This window comes from Heptranchias perlo, chromosome 2, assembly GCF_035084215.1.
Source record: "Heptranchias perlo isolate sHepPer1 chromosome 2, sHepPer1.hap1, whole genome shotgun sequence".
Lineage (NCBI taxonomy): Eukaryota > Metazoa > Chordata > Chondrichthyes > Hexanchiformes > Hexanchidae > Heptranchias > Heptranchias perlo.
Window position 1 is genome coordinate 9,310,789 of NC_090326.1, and position 19,176 is coordinate 9,329,964.

The window sequence follows — 19,176 nt, forward strand, 5'->3', positions numbered from 1 at the left end:
CCCAAATAGGAGATCTTGAAGTTTGCTTATAATCGGGGTGTGTCCCTGTACAATCAGAGTGATGGTTTCATTAACAAAATGTGAAGCTGTGTGCAGAGAGGTGTTGGGGTACTTTCCTCCGTTTGTTTATATTAGTGAAAAATAACACCACGAAGCCCACTTTATGTTCACCAATACTTTTTTAGTAACATTACAGGACAGAGGAAACGTACCTCGGGATGTTATGTTGCTTTTGATGTTCATATAAAGCGTTTTATATATTTGGGCAGGCAGTGTGTGGGGCATGCTCCCTGCGTGCCCATTGGAATTGGCCTGAGGCTCATGCTATTTTTTTTGTGGCAATTCCAGTGGGAAAACATGCTCCTTTTAGGCAGCTCGCCGATCTGGGCGGGAAATCTTGCAAGGAGGCCAATTTTGATGGGCCAGCAGCAGCACCTTAAAGGGGAAGAGTGACAGCGTCCAGGGTGAAGGAGAGCAGCAGTTTATAGTGGCATGGAAATTTTTTGCAGCACCGACAGCAGCAAGGAGATCTAATATCGGAAGCCTTTAACGCTCAAAAACACACAAGTGACTGCAGTAAAAATGAGAGCCAAACCTGCTGCCAGCATTTCCTGACTGCAGCCAAGGATGCCTTTAAAGTGCACTCAAAATGGCTGCCTCGTGACTTCTACCTCATATATTTGGTGGGCGGGAGATGGAACTGCAACGTGGATAGAGATGAAAATGGCGTCTGGGGGGCTCGTACCTACTGAGCCCGATTTTTATTTACTCCTTTGCAATCTTTTGCATCACGCAAAATTTGCATGAAAGGAAAAAATTTGCAGGGCTACGGGGAAAGGGCGGGGGAGTGGGAGTAGCTGGATTGCTCTTGCGTAGAGCTGGCGCGGACTTGATGGGCTGAATGGCCTCCTTCCGTGCTGTAACTTTTCTGCCTGTTTGCTGTGGGAGTTCTGACAGCCGGGACCTGCTGAAACTTGGAACAGACGGACAATGAGCAGTAAGTCGGCACTTTGGCTTCCCACGCGATTTTGGTCCTGTTACTGCCATTTTTCGGTGGAGCTGAAAATGACTCCAATGGTGTCGGAATGTGATGGTTCTGTTAATTCGAGTAAAACAAATTCTGTTATTCTCTCCCTCAGGCCTGGTTTGTCTGGTGTGCTTTCTCATTGCCTTCATATTTGTCTTAAATTCTGGAAACTACTGGCTCGCCCTTTTTGACACCTATGCCGGCTCCATCCCTCTGCTGATCATCGCTTTCTGTGAGATGGTGGGTGTTGCCTACATTTATGGCATGGACAGGTAATGACGACAAACTGACACTCTGAGTTTTTGTTCATGAGAAACAATAACTCTGTCGGCAATTCACACATAATTCATTTCTTATCAAGCGACGAAGCTCAGCTCGCTCTTTGCAGATTTTAATCTTCAAGAAAAAAACTCAAACGAGATTCTTCCAATGATGCACTTTGGGGTCGCCAACTCAGGTTGGACATATTCCTGGAGGTTTCATCACATGACCTCCCCCCTCCAACAGCCCCGCATAGTCAGACAGCCTTTTTTGCCCAATTCCAATATTTCGATAACCAATAACTCAAAGTGTTCAAAGAATGTGAAAAAAACGTCATATTTTAAAATTTGCCTCTGATTTTTCTCCGTGGCTGCTCGCAGTATGCTATGGGACTATGGGGATATGCAGTTGAGGAAGATGAGGGACATTCATGAATGCACTGGGATCAATCCCATCTCTCTCTACATCACTTTTTAATCTTCCTAATATTTTGGGATCAGATGCCATATTTTATTTTAAAATTAAGGTGGTGATTTTGGAAATATTTGTGCATGAACTTTTTATGATATCATGAAGTGATTATCATTATCATAGTAGGTACAGCACAGGAGGAGGCCATTCGGCCCATCGTGCCTGTGCCGGCTCTTTGAAAGAGCTATCCAATTAGTCCCACTCCCCTGCTCTTTCCCCAGAGCCCTGTAAATTTTTTCCCTTCAAGTATTTATCCAATTCCCTTTTGAAAGTTATTATTGAATCTGCTTCCACCACCCTTTCAGGCAGTGCATTCCAGATCATTACAACTCGCTGGGTAAAAAAATGCTTTCTCGTGTCTCCTCTGCCTCTTTTGCCGATCACCTTAAATCTGTGTCCTCTGGTTACCGACCCGTCTGCCACTGGAAACAGTTTCTCCTTATTTACTCTATCAAAACCATTCATGAATTTGAACACCTCAATCAAATCTCCCCTTAACCTTCTCTGCTCTAAGGAGAACAACCCCAGCTTCTCCAGTCTCTCCACATAACTGAAGTCCCTCATCCCTGGTACCATTCTGGTAAATCTCTTCTGCACCCTCTCTAAGGCCTTGACATCCTTCCTAAATTGTGGTGCCCAGAATTGAACACAATACTCCAGCTGTGGCCTAACCAGTGTTTTATAAAGGTTTAGCCCAGGATCCCATATGCTTTATTAACAGCCTTCTCAACTTGTCTTGCCACCTTCAAAGATTTGTGTACGTGCACCCCCAGGTCTCTCTGTTCCTGCACTCCCTTTAAAATTGCACCATTTAGTTTATATTGCCTCTCCTCATTCTCCCTACTAAGATGTATCACTTTGAACTTCTCTGAGTTAAATTTCATCTGCCATGTGTCTGCCCATTTCCCCAGTCTGTCTATCTTCTCCTGAAGTCTGTTACTATCCTTCACATTGTCTACTACATTTCCAAGTTTCGTGGCATCTACAAACTTTGAAATTATCCAATTCCCTTTTGAAAATTATTATTCAAGTCCAGGTCATTAATTTATATCAAAAAGAGCAGTGGTCCTAATACCGATCCCTGGGGAACACCACTGTATACTTCCCTCCAGTCTGAAAAACAACCGTTCATCACTACTCTCTGCTTTCTGTCCCTTAGCCAATTTTGTATCCACACTGCCGCTGACCCTTTAATCCCATGGGCTTTAATTTTGCTAACAAGTCTATTATGTGGCACTTTATCAAATGTCTTTTGAAAGTCCATATACACAACATCAACCGCACTACCCTCATCAACTCTCTCCGTTACTTCATCAAAGAACTCAATCAAGTTAGTCAAACACAATTCTCCTTTTACAAATCCACGCTGACTTTCATTTATTAACCCGTATTTTTCCAAGCTGCAAATCATTTTGTCCCGGATTATTGTCTCTAAAAGTTTCCCAACCACCGACGTTAGGCTGACTGGCCTGTAATTGCCGGATTTATCACTCTCCCTTTTTTTGAACAGGGGTTTAACATTTGCAATCCTCCAGTCCTCTGGCACCGTCCCCATATCTAAGGAGGATTGGAAGATTGTGGCCAGAGCCTCCGCAATTCCCACCCATACTTCCCTCACTAACCTAGGATACATCCCATCTAGACCGGGTGACTTTTCTACTTTGAGTACTGCCATTATTTTAAGTACCTCCTCTTTATCTACTTTTATCCTATCCAGTATTGCCACTACCTCCTCCTTTGCTGCTACATTGGCAGCATCCTCTTCTCTAGTGAGTGCCTTAGTACCTCAGCCATGCCCTCTGCCTCCACAAGAAGATCTCCTTTTTTGTCCCTAAATGGTCCCACCTTTTGTTTGACTGCACTTTTATTATTTATATGTTTGTAAAAGATTTTTGGGTTCCCTTTTGTGTCAGCCACTAATCTATTCTCGTACTCTCTCTTTGTCCCTCTTATTCCAGTTTAGATCTCCTCTGTACTTTCTGTGTTCAGCTTTGTTCTCTACTGATATATTGAACCTTACATTTGTCATAAGTCTCCGTTTCCTAATTCATTTTAATCTCTATATCTTTAGTCACGTAAGATCAAGTTCAGCCAGGTGGAGGAGGGTGGTGGTGGACGGGGACTGGTTGGGCCTCCGCAAGGTAGAGATCTGTTCGCCAAACAACAACAGTGTCGCCCTTGACAGCAGGTTTAATGACAATGTTAGGGTTGGACCTGAGAGAACGGAGTGCTGTGAGTTCAGAGGGAGGGAGGTTGGAGTGAGTGAGGGGAGTAGAGGAATTGAGACGGCCGATGTCACACCGGCAGTTCGCAATGAAAAGATCGAGAGAGGGTGAGAGGCCAGAGGGAGGGGTCCAGGTGGAACGAGAATTCTGAAGACAGGAGAAAGGTTCCGCTGTGCGGGGAGAAGACTCCTGACCAAAGAAGTGGGCGCGGAGGCGAAGGCAACGGAAGAAGAGCCCGGCATCGTGTCGAGCTCGAAATTCAATGAGGTGGGGACGTAAGGGGATGAAGCTGAGGCCTTTGCTGAGGACTGATCGTTCAGGGTCAGAGAGGGGAAGGTCAGAGGGGATAGTGAAAACACGACAAAGGGTGAGATTGGAAGGAGGGATGGGGTCAGAGGAAAGTGAAGGGGAAGAAGGATCAGGAGGGGTGTTGGGTATCTAAGAGTTGTTGAAGCTTGCGGTCCTTGACACCTGAAAGGAAGAAAAAAAGCATTTTTTGATAAAGCTCCAGATGAGGCGAAGGATGAAATGGAACTGAGGACCAGGACAACTCTGAAATAGAGTGAGTCGGTGCTGGTGAAGAGAGAGGTCGAGAGCGTGCATGTGGCAGGGTATGGCATTGAGCGTGGATCTCAGGAAGCGGCAAGAGCAGTGGTTCGAGGAACGCTGAATATCATGGAGATATCTGTAATCACGGGTGGATCCGAAACACGAAGGGTGGAATTTAAGTTGGAATCCAAGTGGAATAAGTCGGAGCCGGAGACAGTTGCTGAGGAAAGGGATGGGGCTGTGAAAGTGAGTTTTAGAAGAAACCTGATCTAACACGAGAGGGGAAACAGAAAGCAACGAAGGTGAACAAGGTAAAAGAGACAAACGGAAATCCCGTCGGAGAGAAGAGCAGAACTTCTTCAAGGCGGGGCATTCCTGGAGGAGAAGTGGCCGTGAATTAAACACTGAATCAAAAGCAAAATACTGCAGGTGCTGGAAATCTGAAATAAAAACAGAAAATGCTGGAGAAGCTCAGCAAGTGAGGCAGCAGCTGTGGAGAAAGAAACAGAGTTAATGTTTCAGGTCGAGGACCTTCCGTCAGAACTGGAAGAAGTTGAAGATTTAACAGTTTTTAAGCAAGAACAGAACCAGGGAGAGGAAAGAACAAAAGGGAAGGTCTGTGATAGGGTGGAGGGCAGGAGTGATTAAATGACACAAGAGATGATGGTGCAAGGCAAGGAGGGTGGTAATGGGACAAGTAAAGAAACAAAAGATGGGTCATGGGGAGATCGGGGCGGGGGAGGTGATCGGGGGGGGGGGGTGATTGGGGAGGGGTTGATCTGGAGGGGGCCGATTCAGGTAAGTATTTTTCATAAAACGTACCATTTTATTGGTGCATCCTGGGGTCCCTTTAAGGACCATCAGTCAGGCCGCCTGTTTATCCTGTACACAACAGGCTCGATGCCGGCTGCATTCAGGGCAGCATAAGTTCGGGCAGGGATCCTGAGACAGGCGTCAGGCCCGCTATTTGAATACACTAAAGGGCCTAACGCCTGTTTCAGTCGGAGCCCTGGGTGCCTGTACTTCAGCCTTCATCCAGTATCGCCTGTAAAACGGATGTGGGTTCAACGAATTTCTAGGCCCCTTGATCCATTTTCAGTAAGTGTCTCGTGTATGAGCTGAACTCGGTGGCATGATAATGGCTGCAGCAATTTATTATATATTGTCAGGAAAGTCTTTGTGCAGCTTCCTGTTCAAAGTTGCATGTTTCTCTCTGATGCGAGGTGGTACCGTAGAATCTTCTGGTGCCACATTGGCCTTGTGGGATGTGTGACAATCCACTGTGATGCTTTGTGCAAGGTGCTGTCCTGTATACTTCTTCGAGACTCCTGTTGCTGATGCCTGTGGGAATTCTTTGTTACAGATCAGTGCAAGGATGATTTTGTCTCCTTACCTAAGAAAGGATATACTCTCCATAGAGGGAGTGCAGCGAAGGTTCACCAGACTGATCCCTGGGATGGCAGGACTGTCATATGTGGAGAGATTGGGTCGACACGGCCTGTATTCACTAGAGTTTAGAAGAATGAGAGGGGATCTCATTGAAACATATAAAATTCTGACAGGGCTAGATGGACTGGACGCAGGGAGGATGTTTCCCCTGGCTGGGGGGTCCAGAACGAGGGGTCACAGTCTCAGGATACGGGGTAGGACATTTAGGACTGAGATGAGGAGAAATTTCCTCACTCAGAGGGTGGTGAACCTGTGGAATTCTCTACTACAGAAGGCTGTGGAGGCCAAGTCACTGAATATATTTAAGAAGGAGCTAGATAGATTTCTAGACACAAAAGGCATCAAGGGGTATGGGGAGAGAGCGGGAATATGATATTGAGGTAGAGGATCAGCCATGATCATATTGAATGGCGGAGCAGGCTCGAAGGGCTGAATGGCCGACTCCTGCTCCTATTTTCTATGTTTCTATGTCGCACTGATTATGAAATTGTGCACATGAATTAAATTGCCTTGAACAATTTCTTTTCCAACAAAATACTACTGATATTATTGCGTCCTCTGTGTTGCTTTCCTCCCCATTTTTGTCCCATCCCCCCCGACTCATCTTCGAGTAGAGTTCCACAGCGATCCGCTGCCTCACCTAAATAGCATTCATCGGGGTGTTCACTAGTTATGTGTCTCTTGCTGGAAACTGATAAAGAACCTCTTTATATCTATACATCCGTGCATCTGCATTATTTCATTTTAAAAACCTATTTCTTTACAGATTCAACAAAGACATTGAATGGATGATTGGCCACAAGCCAAATATCTTCTGGCAGGTGACCTGGAGAGTCATTAGTCCCCTCATAATGCTGGTCATATTACTGTTTTACTTTGTAGTTAAAGTGAGCGATGAGCTGACATACATCATTTGGGATCCAGATTTTGTAAGTATACTTTTAATTTAATATGGGGCAATTTCTTTTAATAGCAAGTTGAATTTTTAATCAAAAACATGTTTATAACAGAAATTGCCCTTGCCTATAATTTGGCTTCCCACTGTCACTAATTGATACCTGGGTTAAACTGGCTCCAGACATTTATTTTCATACATACCGACTATTAGATAAGGCCTATATTTGGGGCTGATTTTAAGCATGTCAATGTTCTTGAAACTGTTGGTAAGCATTTGATAATTCTCTAAGTTCGCATGAATGTGTCTTAACCTGTAAAACACAGTACAACCTATTGTCAAATCAGCATCTAGCAGAGAGTGAATATGGAATGATTGTTCTCTGGCAAAATTCTGCGGGGGGCCCAAGTCTGTGTCACTGGCCCTGATTTTAAAGGGGGGGAAGGGGCGGATATCCTGCACACGAGCCCTGATGTGGGCGGCTCACCCGGGGAGTCTGGGGTCGTGGAGGTCTGGCCCACCTTAACGGCTGGGCCTCCTTACCATAACTTTCATCGGAGTCCTGCCCGAACCAGGCCGGCGGGCAGGGCCGGTAGATCGCAGGCAAAAGGCCGCAGCTGGAGACCTGCGGGGTCAGTGCCCGGCACTCAGGTAAGTGTTAGAGAGGGGGGTCAGGGAGAGAAACCGATCGGAGGTAGTGGAGGGGGGGTGCAGACCGGGGCAAGGGACACACTCCTGCTCCTCCTGACCCACAAGGAACCCTAAATAAAAATTAAAGACTTACCTGCCTGGGCCTCTTCTGGCCCACCATCCCCCTCTCAACAGGTCTGGCCTCATGGGGAAACCATCGCTGCTCCCCCGCTCAGGCCTCGGGCTATAATAGCAGGTCAGGTCCCAATCACGTCATATTTAAAGACATTGGCGTCCCTGGGTGGGCCCAAGTTTTAAAGGTTTGAGATAGCTGGTGTTAAGTGAAAATGGTGATAGACTTTCATACATGTGAGACACTCTGCTGACCAAAAGAAAATTTTAACAAGCAGGAATTTGCATTTATAAGGCACATTGTCATGTCTCTCAGAAAGGTCTCATGCCTTTCCCACATGATGAATTTATTTGATGTGTAGGTGAAAAAAAATGTTAAAATTTTAACATACGTCATTCACAGAATTCAGCACTGACTTTCTTTGATATCTCTTCTGAACATAGGAATAGGAGTAGGCCATTCAGTCCCTCGAGCCTGTTCTACCATTCAATTAGATCATGGCTGATCTGTATCTTAACTCCATCTACCCACCTTGGTTCCATATCCCATAACACCCTTGCCTAACAAAAACATTGCAGGTTACTTTATTTTATAATAATAGATAATATTTGCTAGTCAGTCTTCAGAATGGGCGATAGATTCTATTGGAAAATGCTGACTTTATAAGCACTATAATTGTATGCTTTGTCTTCACACTAACAAATTTGTGTTTCTGCAACTTTCAACAGGAAGATTTCCCCACGCTTTCTGAGGTGTTTTATCCTGGTTGGGTGACTGCGATCATTGTACTTCTGGCCGGAGTGCCCAGTTTATCAATACCTGTTACAGCCCTCTACATGTTCATCAGAAACAGGTGCAGGAAGAACGATGACAAGCGGGGCCTTGTCCAGTCAGCATCAATCGCCACAGTCAGCGGAATAATGAACCATGACGTGTAACTGAACTCTACATAGCAATGGTGGTCATTTACAACACCCATTTTCTGCAAACACTGAATTCAAACAAAAAAAACGGCACAAAACTGGAACATGACAAATATCTAAAATTGTTCATATTTTTACATTAATGCAGTACAATTTTTTTATAAATGATGACGCAATAGATGACTTCCTGGCGCATCATTGCTCAGGGAGATGTCCATTGTTTATGTATCTTAATGGGAAAATGTGTCAGAAACAGAAGTTAGATTCTCTAAAATGTTATGTTGTACCATTAGTGAAAGAACTATATTGCCAGTTAATGTGCTCCAGGCTTTAACTTCATGTTTGAAGTAGTCCTCTCACGTCAATATCTATTTTCGTTTAGGTTCCAGCATCTGCAGGCCATCAAACCCCAAGTAAACCAGTAATATATATACAATTTTGTACAATCATTGTTGTTAAAAAGCATTGATGCTTCAAAGGTTACCACAGCGATCAGGCTTGTCCTACAGCGACAAACGAGTGAGATAAAGGCAGTTATTAATTTTTGTACAAGTAGTCGCTCTCGAGATCAATTGCTTTTAGGAGCAATGCTCTTCAACAGTTGTAAAAAAGTGAGGCTCACTGTTCAGCTTCCTCTGCCCCCCATACTACTGTCCTCATACGAAGAAAAACGTATTGGTAATCAGTTCACTTATATCTGTGTGAAGGTGGACAGTTGTCTGCTACACAGTAGTCACTTGGTTACATTGAGCTAATCATCTTTGTGCCATTAATTTAAGGAGACAGTAATGAGTTGGTTTAATACTAGATTGGACACCACAATCAACATTAACAGAGTACTAGCATCATAATTCTGAAACTACAGTACCTTTTCTATCACACCATTGATATGAAGCTGCTTAAACAGTTACCATTATGCACTTAACCTATTCATTTCTATTGAATACAGAAGGCATAGTGATACAACATGGCTTTTTGCGAAAATGTGCCATGACCTTTACTAGCGGATAAATGAAAAGCCAACTTTAAATGTAACTGTTTTAAGATTACCCAATCTAATTGATACAATAACTTATTTGCCCTCGTCTCCTCCTCCTTCCTCTTCAATACACTTCTCAACCAACCTGGGAGAAACACTTCCTTTTCTTTCTGAAAAGATTAATGTTTCAAAAGTCCAAAGTGCCTTGAAGGCCCAGGACTGACCATCCTGTACTTTGCTGCTTATGCTTGCCAGTGAGTCATGAAATCATGTGGACTGTGAACTTGCTGTGATATCTCATTGCGGGGTAACGATGAAAGGCACGTGTGCTTGCAGGGCAATGTACAGACCATTTCGGAGTTAATAAATGGGAATAAGTCATTTTGCTGAACGAAGGATTGCGGATGCTAAATTTGAATATTTATTCCCTTAACATTTGAGAAATGTTTAAAAGAAAACTAAGGGATAAATACCTTATGTGTTGATGCAAAATAAAATCTTTTCATTTGGAGAGGAGTGCCCATGTGTTTTCAAGGAAATTTGCTTTCTTCTCATTTTGTCCAGAAATTAAAATAGATCAAAGGTCACACGTTTCCTGAAAATCGCCCAGGGTGAAATGCTATTCGTTTCAAAAGGCTTTATAAAAGAAAAATTACAATCAAAAGTGTTGTCAGGGTACACTCGAAATTCCTTGCACTTCACAATCAGGGGACTGGACTCCACAGGGTCCAATGTGAGAGGCTGTGCTCCTGACGTGGAGCCTCACTCTACGGGAGCAAGAGGAATTTATTTTAATAACCATGGTGGTGTCGATCTTCCAATGTGTGTGTGTGTATATATATCTAAATATTTATACACATATAGCGCACACACAGTGGAATCTGATTGTAAATTTAATCTGAGCGGGTCCCAAAGTTATCAATATAGCCAAACGATCACTACACCCGATGCTGGCGGCTAAGCAGCTGGAAAATCACATTGGCGGGGGTTAAAACAGCTGATTGTAAGCAGCAGCTCAATCTACCAGCACATGATCCAAAAATACTTTCCCATGAGAAACATTAACTTCATTAAATTAAAGTCCACTGTAAGGAATGTTGAAAGTTACTGTTAAAAAAAATGCCTAAAAGTTATTCTCACATGTAATGGGAATGCAGAAAGGTAAATCTGGCAGGGTGAGTTGCATGCCCAGTAACCTCACATGTAATGGGAGTGCAGAAAGGTAAATCTGGCAGGGTGAGCTGCATGCCCAATAACCTCACATGTAATGGGAGTGCAGAAAGGTAAATCTGGCAGGGTGAGTTGCATGCCCAATAACCTCACATGTAATGGGAGTGCAGAAAGGTAAATCTGGCAGGGTGAGCTGCATGCCCAGTAACCTCACATGTAATGGGAGTGCAGAAAGGTAAATCTGGCAGGGTGAGTTGCATGCCCAATAACCTCACATGTAATGGGAGTGCAGAAAGGTAAATCTGGCAGGGTGAGCTGCATGCCCAGTAACCTCACATGTAATGGGAGTGCAGAAAGGTAAATCTGGCAGGGTGAGCTGCATGCCCAATAACCTCACATGTAATGGGAGTGCAGAAAGGTAAATCTGGCAGGGTGAGCTGCATGCCCAATAACCTCACATGTAATGGGAGTGCAGAAAGGTAAATCTGGCAGGGTGAGCTGCATGCCCAGTAACCTCACATGTAATGGGAATGCAGAAAGGTAAATCTGGCAGGGTGAGTTGCATGCCCAGTAACCTCACATGTAATGGGAGTGCAGAAAGGTAAATCTGGCAGGGTGAGCTGCATGCCCAGTAACAGAGCCCACTAGATTTTCCTTCCATTGAAATTAGTGGGTTTTGTAAGGTGGGGGGGCTGATCAGCCCTGTCTGATTTTCCACTCTGCGCTCTGCCCAAGGCAGTGTTTAACACCCACATGGTGACAATGGAATTCTAGCTGAATATTACAGCACAACAATCCACCAACATCAGCACAGATCTGAAATTAAAATAAGTAATAAATCCTGACTGTTTAGGGGCCCCATTATGAGGAAGCGATATAAACAAGATGAATCAGAGGTTCTGGCCTTAAGTCCTGAACCCGGATCACAACATCAGGTCTATGGATCAAGGTGGCTAAAGTTTACTTAGAGCTTAATTTGCAAGCCAAACTATTCTGATTTTGCATTGATTTTCTATTAGCATTGATGACCTCCATCAGATACCTGCTCTGCTATGATTGTATTAAAGTGGAAACATTCCATCCAGCAGATATTGATATATCAATGTTTTTTTTATTTTTTGTGACATACTATTGTTTAAAACTTTGAGCACTGCCTAAATCACTGGGTGAACTTGCTCAGAGGTATTACTGTGACTGAATCTGAGTGTTAAATTAAAACAAACACAGTTAAAATAACAAAATCAATGATACACTCAGGGTCAATGACTGCTGATACATTATGGACTTTAGAACATGATTCTTCGTAACTCCACCCGAGTTTGTTCCCTTATAACTTCTGCATTCATTTAAATCAACAACAAAGACACAATCAAGCTGCTTTAGATGTTTCCCCCAATGCTCCATTGGTAAATGCACTGCCATGTGCAGTATTGAGCCAGAGAGATTCCCAGGGAAAGCTCAGAGGCTTGATTCCTGGAGTGTGGTGTGTTAGCCAAACTCAGCTAGGGTGATGATGGGTTGCTACAGTTAGCTTCTGTGTCTCTGTGCTAAAGAGGGAAAGAAACAGCCATGGGTTTCTTTTCACTATCCAGTGACCCCTGCTGATAGAACCGTGCATGTGGGCATAAGGTAAGGATAAAGTCAGTCAAGGCTGCAACATCCTCTCCACTCAAAAGGTTTGCTAACACTCACTGCTCAGGTTCACAAAAGGAATGGCTGGTTGAGTGAGATATTGGAGAGCTGCCAGCACCTGAGGAACCATATCACAGCAAGAGTCACTACCTTCAGGAGAATCATAGAATCATAGAAAGCTACGGCACAGAAGGAGGTCCATTCGCCCCATTGTGCCCCTGCTGGCCGAGAAAGAGCTATCCAGCTTAATCCCACTTTCCAGCACTTGGTCTGTAGCCCTGTAGGTTACAGCACTTCAGGTGCACATCCAAGTACTTTTTAAATGAGTTGAGGGTTTCTGCCTCTACCACCCTTTCAGGCAGTGAGTTCCAGACCCCCACCACCCTCTGGGTGAAAAAAATTCTCCTCAGCTCCCCTCTCATCCTTCTACAAAATACTTTGAATCTATGCCTCCTGGTCACTGACCCCTCTGCTAAGGGAAATAGGTCCTCCCTATCCTCTCTATCTAGTCCAGTCATAATTTTATATACCTCAATTAAATCTCCCCTCAGCCTCCTTTGTCCCAAAGAAAACAACCCCAGCCTATCCAATCTTTTCTCAGAGCTAAAATTCTCCAGTCCTGGCAACATCCTCGTCAATCTCCTCTGTACCCTCTCTAGTGCAATCATATCTTTCCTGTAATGTGGTGACCAGAACTGTACGCTGTACTCAAGCTGTGGCCTAACCAATGTTTTATACAGTTCGAGTATAACCTCCCTGCTCTTATATTCTATGCCTCAGCTAATAAAGGAAAGTATCCTGTATGCCTTTTTGACCACCTTATCTACCTGTCCTGCTACCTTCAGGGATCTGTGGACATGTACTCCAAGGTCCCTTTGTTCCTCTACACCTCTCTGTATCCTCCCATTTATTGTGTACTCCCTTGCCTTGTTTGCCCTCCCCAAATGCATTACCTCACACTTCTCCGGATTGAATTCCATTTGCCACTTTTCTGCCCACCTGACCATCTTCCTGCAGTCTACAGCTTTCCTCCTCACTATCAACCGCACGGCCAATTTTTGTATCATCTGCAAACTTCTTGATCAAGCCCCCCACATTGAGGTCCAAATTATTAATATGTAGGGAAGGAAATTGGTAGGAGAAAGCCCCATATATTGCTAATGTGAATGGATTGCTTTATTGCATTTGTTTTTTAAAAAGGCACTGATGGTGACAGTGGCATTTTAAGTATAAATACTAAGTGTGCAAGTTTTGATGGAATCCATGTGAACGGGGAAACTAAGAACAACTTCAGATTTCAGAAAACTTTCCATCTTAATTAAATGCTGCCCACGTCATGTATGTTTTACTATCGAACTCAGGCTTACTTTAAACGTCTGTCACCTTGTTATCGATTAAAAATGTTACTTTGTATTTGACAGCCTGAATCTGTCGGACAGACCTTTCCTGCCAGATTGTTATCCTTGTGCTTGCCCAATTGTCTGTTCAGGGCATCTGAACAAATAGCATTGACGCTCCAAAGTTTGGCTCCACCCAGCTTCCCACCATCTGAATATAACTTGTGTTTTTTCTCAGTACCAGTTTATCAAGTACTTTGTTGTTAAAGAGATACATAACACATTAATTGAAAGAAAAACAGACAGTCACAGGAGCAGCTAAGAACCCGAATCTGAAAATATCCCTCCATACAATCCCAGTTAGGTGAGATGGCAGACGAAAAGGCGAATGACTGTGTTATGGGCGATGCCAGCGACAGTCTGAAGGAGGAGAGGCCAAAGTGGGACAATAAGTTTCAGTATGTTCTGAGCTGTATCGGATTTGCAGTGGGACTGGGAAATATTTGGAGGTTCCCATACCTCTGTCAGACTTACGGAGGTGGTGAGTACACAAGCACAAAGACAGAAGATAAGTTTATTTGTACGGTAACCTGGGTGAATTTCTCTGTAGTTTGGAGTTTCTTAAGTTTGGGAGTCACTGTTTGTGAAAGTAGAGGATGGACAATATTCCTTTGCACACTCTTTTAACAGAGGCACTAAAGATTTAAAATAAGTAGTTTAACACCTGCATGGAAATAATGCACAGAGGAAAGTCATTAGAACACATTCAGTGTCTGTCCACTAATATCGCCCACTGTGATTTCTAAGTTTAAGGGTCTTCATTAATTTCTATGATGGGTTTTTACAGGTCAAAATGATCAAAGCACAAAGATAATCAGCACTTCTGTTTTGATCCAGTAGAAACACCTATTATTATATTGACAATAGCATATGATTTGATTATTTTAGAGAATGAATTGCAGCATCCATTATTTTCCAGTTTAGTGAGAATGTCACGAGACTCTACGATAAGACAACATGCATAAAATCCTTTTGCATCAAATGTTGTTGTTGACAAGTTTGCCATCAAGTGTAAGCCCATTAACCTGTGTGTTACTGATATCACACAGCACGGTTCCATCCATCGGTGATTTAGTGAGTCGCTCACCAGGGGGATTAGTCGACACTTAATTGCTAGTTTGTCAACAAGTTGCACATTCTGGTTGACAAACTTGTGATAAAGTGAGTGGCTGTGCGGCGTAGGGTTACTGAGCCTCAGAACGTGACGGAGCTGAGTCAACAGGTCTCGATTGTGTGAGTACGCTGGTTCATCACTCTTCACACAGTCACCCTCAGTGGTTCCTTTACATGTTTGACCATTTTACCATCGAAAGAATTGAGAAAAAAAAACTTATATTTAAGGGTTGTGTTTTACAGCAAAGTCTCACAAATGTTTTTTTAAAAAGGCACTGAGATGAAAGATGGTTAAAATATTCCTGAGTTATGTTCGATGATGTTTCTTTATAGACTGTAAATAATAAGCAATTCATTCTCGGCAGTCTCGGTAATTGATAAACACCTCACACCCAATGTGTTCAGAGGAGCCCTGGTCCGGAGTGCTCGGCAGGGATTGTCTAACATGGGCCTTCCTCTCAAATTGTGCACATGGGGAGGTAAAAGACTGAAACAGAGACACAGGCAGTCCGTCAGGTTTTGTAAACAGAAAGCTGCAAGGGCAAGTTTTACAAAGGGTCAGGAGATTGGAAAGCAGGAGGGTAGTTAGAAGTTACTGGGGCAAAACAGGTGAGAGCGAATCGGCAGCTTGTTTTACATTGCTCCTGATTTGTATTTCCATTGACTTCAATGTTACATCCCTGAGTTACACTCCCGTATAGTCAGATTTTGCACCAAGGTTTAGCAGTAAGTTCGGCACCGTTTTTGGTACTATTGGGGTCCCATCTCAGCAGGGGAGGAGAGATATCACTGCAGAACCTTGCCACAGTGTAAGTGGGCTGTGCCAGCTGGAAAATGTAAAACACCAATTTTGAGTTTGGCACTTTCCTAATCACAATTGATCGCCCTATGGCCAATTGCGGTAGAGATACCAGACTTGAAAGGAGAACGGGCCCCCTCTCCTGCCAGGATCAGATCCTGGCACGTTAGCTTGCCTGCTTCACGCAGGCTTACATAGCGTTGGACGGGGGAGGCAAGTGGAACTGGCAGGAATTCCAGTGGATATCATCATCCCACCAATCCTGCACCTTCTTGTGATGTCCTCATGGAAGGGGAATGAGAAGCACCCACTCCACTTCCTTCTCCACAGTACAAATGCAACCTAATTCCTCATCCACCTCTCCCCTTTGTGCGGCCCTCCAGGATTGTTCATGACCCACCCACAGCACCAAGACCACCTTGTTCAAAGTCACCAAGGAAGTCATGGTCTGACTGTGACTGAGCCTCACCTTGTCCTCCTTGATCTCTCTGCCATCCTTGACATGGTCAACCACTCGGTTGTCCTCCACCAGGCCTCCTTTGTAGTCACCCTCCACACATTGTGCTCTCATGGTCCCATTCCTATCTGTCAGTGATTTCTGGTCCAGGTTGAAGTCACCAAGGATGAGGAGTCACCAAGTACAGAAATGTGAAGACAAAAACGTTACCTTGCCACTTGTGCGTGCAGTTGACTGTTGCAGCTTAAATTATGTTTGAGGATTAGAATTTGACAGACAATCACTCATGATTTCTGCCGGGATTCACCTGATCATGTGCAGAATTCTTAAATTGCATTCAGGAGAACTTTTTTAACCAGTACGTAGCAAGCCCAACAAGAGTGGGGGGCTGGGCGGGGGGGTGGGGGGGCAGTTCTGGATTTAGTTTTAGGGAATGAAGCTGGGCAGATGGAAGGAGTATCAGTGGGAGAGCATTTTGGTGGCAGTGATCATAATTCAGTTAGGTTTAGCATAGTTATCGAAAAGGACAAAGACAGAGCAGGAGTTAAAGTTCTAAATTGGGGAAAGGCCAGTTTTACTAAACTGAGAAGTGATTCAGCAAAAGTGGACTGGAAACAGCTACTTGAAGGTAAATCAGTGTCAGAGCTGTGGGAGGCATTCAAGGGGGAGATTCAAGGGGTTTAGAGTAGACATGTTTCCACGAAGAAAAAGGGTGGGACTGCCAAATCTAGAGCTCCCTGGATGAGAAGGAGCATACAGGGTAAGATAAGGCAAAAAAAGAAAGCTTATGTCAGGCACCAAGAGCTCAATACTGTCGAAAGCCTAGAGGAGTATAGAAAGTGCAGGGGTGAAATTAAAGAGGAAATTGGAAAGCAAAGAGAGGGCATGAAAAAATACTGACAAGTAAAATTAAGGAAAACTCAAAAATGTTTCATAAATACATAAAGAGCACTGTGGGAGAACCTTCACCACACGGACTGCAGCGGTTCAAGAAGACGGCTCACCACCACCTTCTCAAGGGCAATTAGGGATGGGCAATAAATGCCGGCCTCGCCAACGATGCCCACATCCCATGAACAAATAAAAAAACAGGATAACTAAGGAAAGAGTAGGGCCTATCAGAGACCAAAAAGGTAAACTGTGTGGAGGGGGGAGATGTGGGTATGGTTCTTGTATATTTTGCGTCTGTCTTCACAAAAGAGGGGGACAATGCAGAGATTGTGGTTAAGGAGGTGGAATGTGAAATATTGGATGGGATAAACATAGTGAGAGAGGAAGTATTGAGGGGTTCAGCATCTTTGAAAGTAGATAAATCTGCAGGCCCGGATGAAATGTATCCCAAGCTGCTAAGAGAAGCAAAGGAGGAAATAACGGAGGGTGTGACCATCATTTTCTAATCCTCCCTGGCTACAGGCGTGGTGCCGGAGGATTGGAGGACTGCTAATGTTGTACCGTTGTTTAAAAAGAGAGAAAGAGATAGACCAAGTAATTATAAGCCAGTCAGTCTAACCTTGGCGGGGGGCAAATTATTGGAATCGAATCTGAGGGACAGGATAAATCGTCATTTAGAAAGGCACGGATTAATCAAGGACAGTCAGCATGGACTGGTTAAGGGAAGGTCGTGTCTGACTAACTTGATTGAATTTTTTGAACAGGTAACAAGGAGGGTTGATGAGGGTAATGCATTTGATGTCGTGTACATTGGTTTCAGCAAGGCTTTTGACAAGGTCGCACATGGCAGACTGGTCAAAAAAGTAATAGCCCATGGGATCCAAGGGAAAGTAGCTAGTTGGATCTAAAATTGGCTCAGTGGCAGGAAGCAAAGGGTAATGGTTGACGGATGTTTGTGACTGGAAGGCTGTTTCCAGTGGGGTTCCGCAAGGCTCAGTACTGGGTCCCTTGTTTTTTGTGTTATATACTAATGATTTGGACTTGAATGTGGGGGGCTTAATCAAGAAGTTTGCAGATGATACAAAAATTGGCCGTGCGGCTGAAAGCTGTAGACTGCAGGAAGATATTAATGGACTGGTCAGCTGGGCAGAAAAGTGGCAAATGAAATTCAATCCAGAGAAGTGTGAGGTAATGCATTTGGGGAGGGCAAACAAGACAAGAGAATACACAATAAATGGGAGGATACTGAGAGGTGTGGAGGAACAAAGGGACCTTGGAGTGCATGTCCACAGATCCCTGAAGGTAGCAGGACAGGTAGATAAGGTGGTTAAAAAGGCATACGGGATACTTTCCTTTATTTTCCCAGGCATAGAATATAAGAGCAGGGAAGTTATGCTCGAACTGTATAAAACATTGGTTAGGCCACAGCTTGAGTCCGGCGTACAGTTCTGGTCACCACATTACAGGAAAGATGTAATTGCACTAGAGAGGGTACAGAGGAGATTTACGAGGATGTTGCCAGGGCTGGAAAATTTCAGCTGTGAGAAAAGATTGGATAGGCTGGGGTTATTTTCTTTGGAACAAAGGAGGCTGAGGGGAGATTTAATTGAGGTGTATAAAATTATGACAGGACTAGATAGAGTGGATAGGGAGGACCTATTTTTGGGAGGACCTATTTTCCTTAGCAGAGGGGTCAGTGACCAGGGGGCATAAATTTAAATTAATTGGTAGAAGGATTAGAGGGGAGCTGAGGAGAAATGTTTTCACCCAGAGGGTGGTGGGGGTCTGGAACTCACTGCCTGAAAGGGTGGTAGAGGCAGAAACCTTCAACTCATTTAAATAGTACCTGGATGTGCACTTGAAGTGCCGAAACCTACAGGGCTACAGACCAAGTGCTGGAAAGTGGGATTAAGCTGGATAGCTCTTTTTCAGCCGACATGGACACGATGGGCCGAACGGCCTCCTTCTGTGCAGTAACTTTCTATGATCCTATGATCATCTGCCATAACAGATAACCTGGAGAAACTCCAAACCTTCGAGGAAATTCTACTCCAATGACTCATGGCCTGTTAATATTTTTCCCCATTGTCTACTTAAATCAGTTATTCACTTTCTGTTGACCCTGCGGTCAGGGGGATATAAACCACATAGAGAGAAATGTTTATTGTGTGAAGC

At 44.0% G+C, this 19,176-nt stretch overlaps 2 protein-coding genes across 3 annotated transcripts in view; both read left to right on the top strand.

Moving 5' to 3' along the window:
* Positions 1-10,053, top strand: part of slc6a19a.1 (solute carrier family 6 member 19a, tandem duplicate 1) — a 90,187-nt gene extending 80,134 nt beyond the window's left edge. Inside the window, exons 10-12 of the mRNA XM_068000114.1 lie at positions 1,140-1,299; positions 6,749-6,911; positions 8,369-10,053. Of these exons, the coding sequence (XP_067856215.1) occupies positions 1,140-1,299; positions 6,749-6,911; positions 8,369-8,578 (533 nt within the window). The 3' untranslated portion in view covers positions 8,579-10,053. The remainder of the gene's footprint in view (positions 1-1,139; positions 1,300-6,748; positions 6,912-8,368) is intronic.
* Positions 10,054-13,911: 3,858 nt separating this feature from the next.
* The window catches only part of LOC137335032 (sodium-dependent neutral amino acid transporter B(0)AT3-like), a 71,426-nt gene continuing 66,161 nt past the window's right edge, over positions 13,912-19,176 (top strand). The window contains exon 1 of one of the 2 annotated variants that reach the window (XM_068000120.1): positions 13,912-14,222. In XM_068000120.1, coding sequence (XP_067856221.1) covers positions 14,051-14,222 — 172 coding nt within the window. In that variant the 5' untranslated portion in view covers positions 13,912-14,050. The remainder of the gene's footprint in view (positions 14,223-19,176) is intronic. The other variant, XM_068000121.1, reaches the window with a different exon arrangement.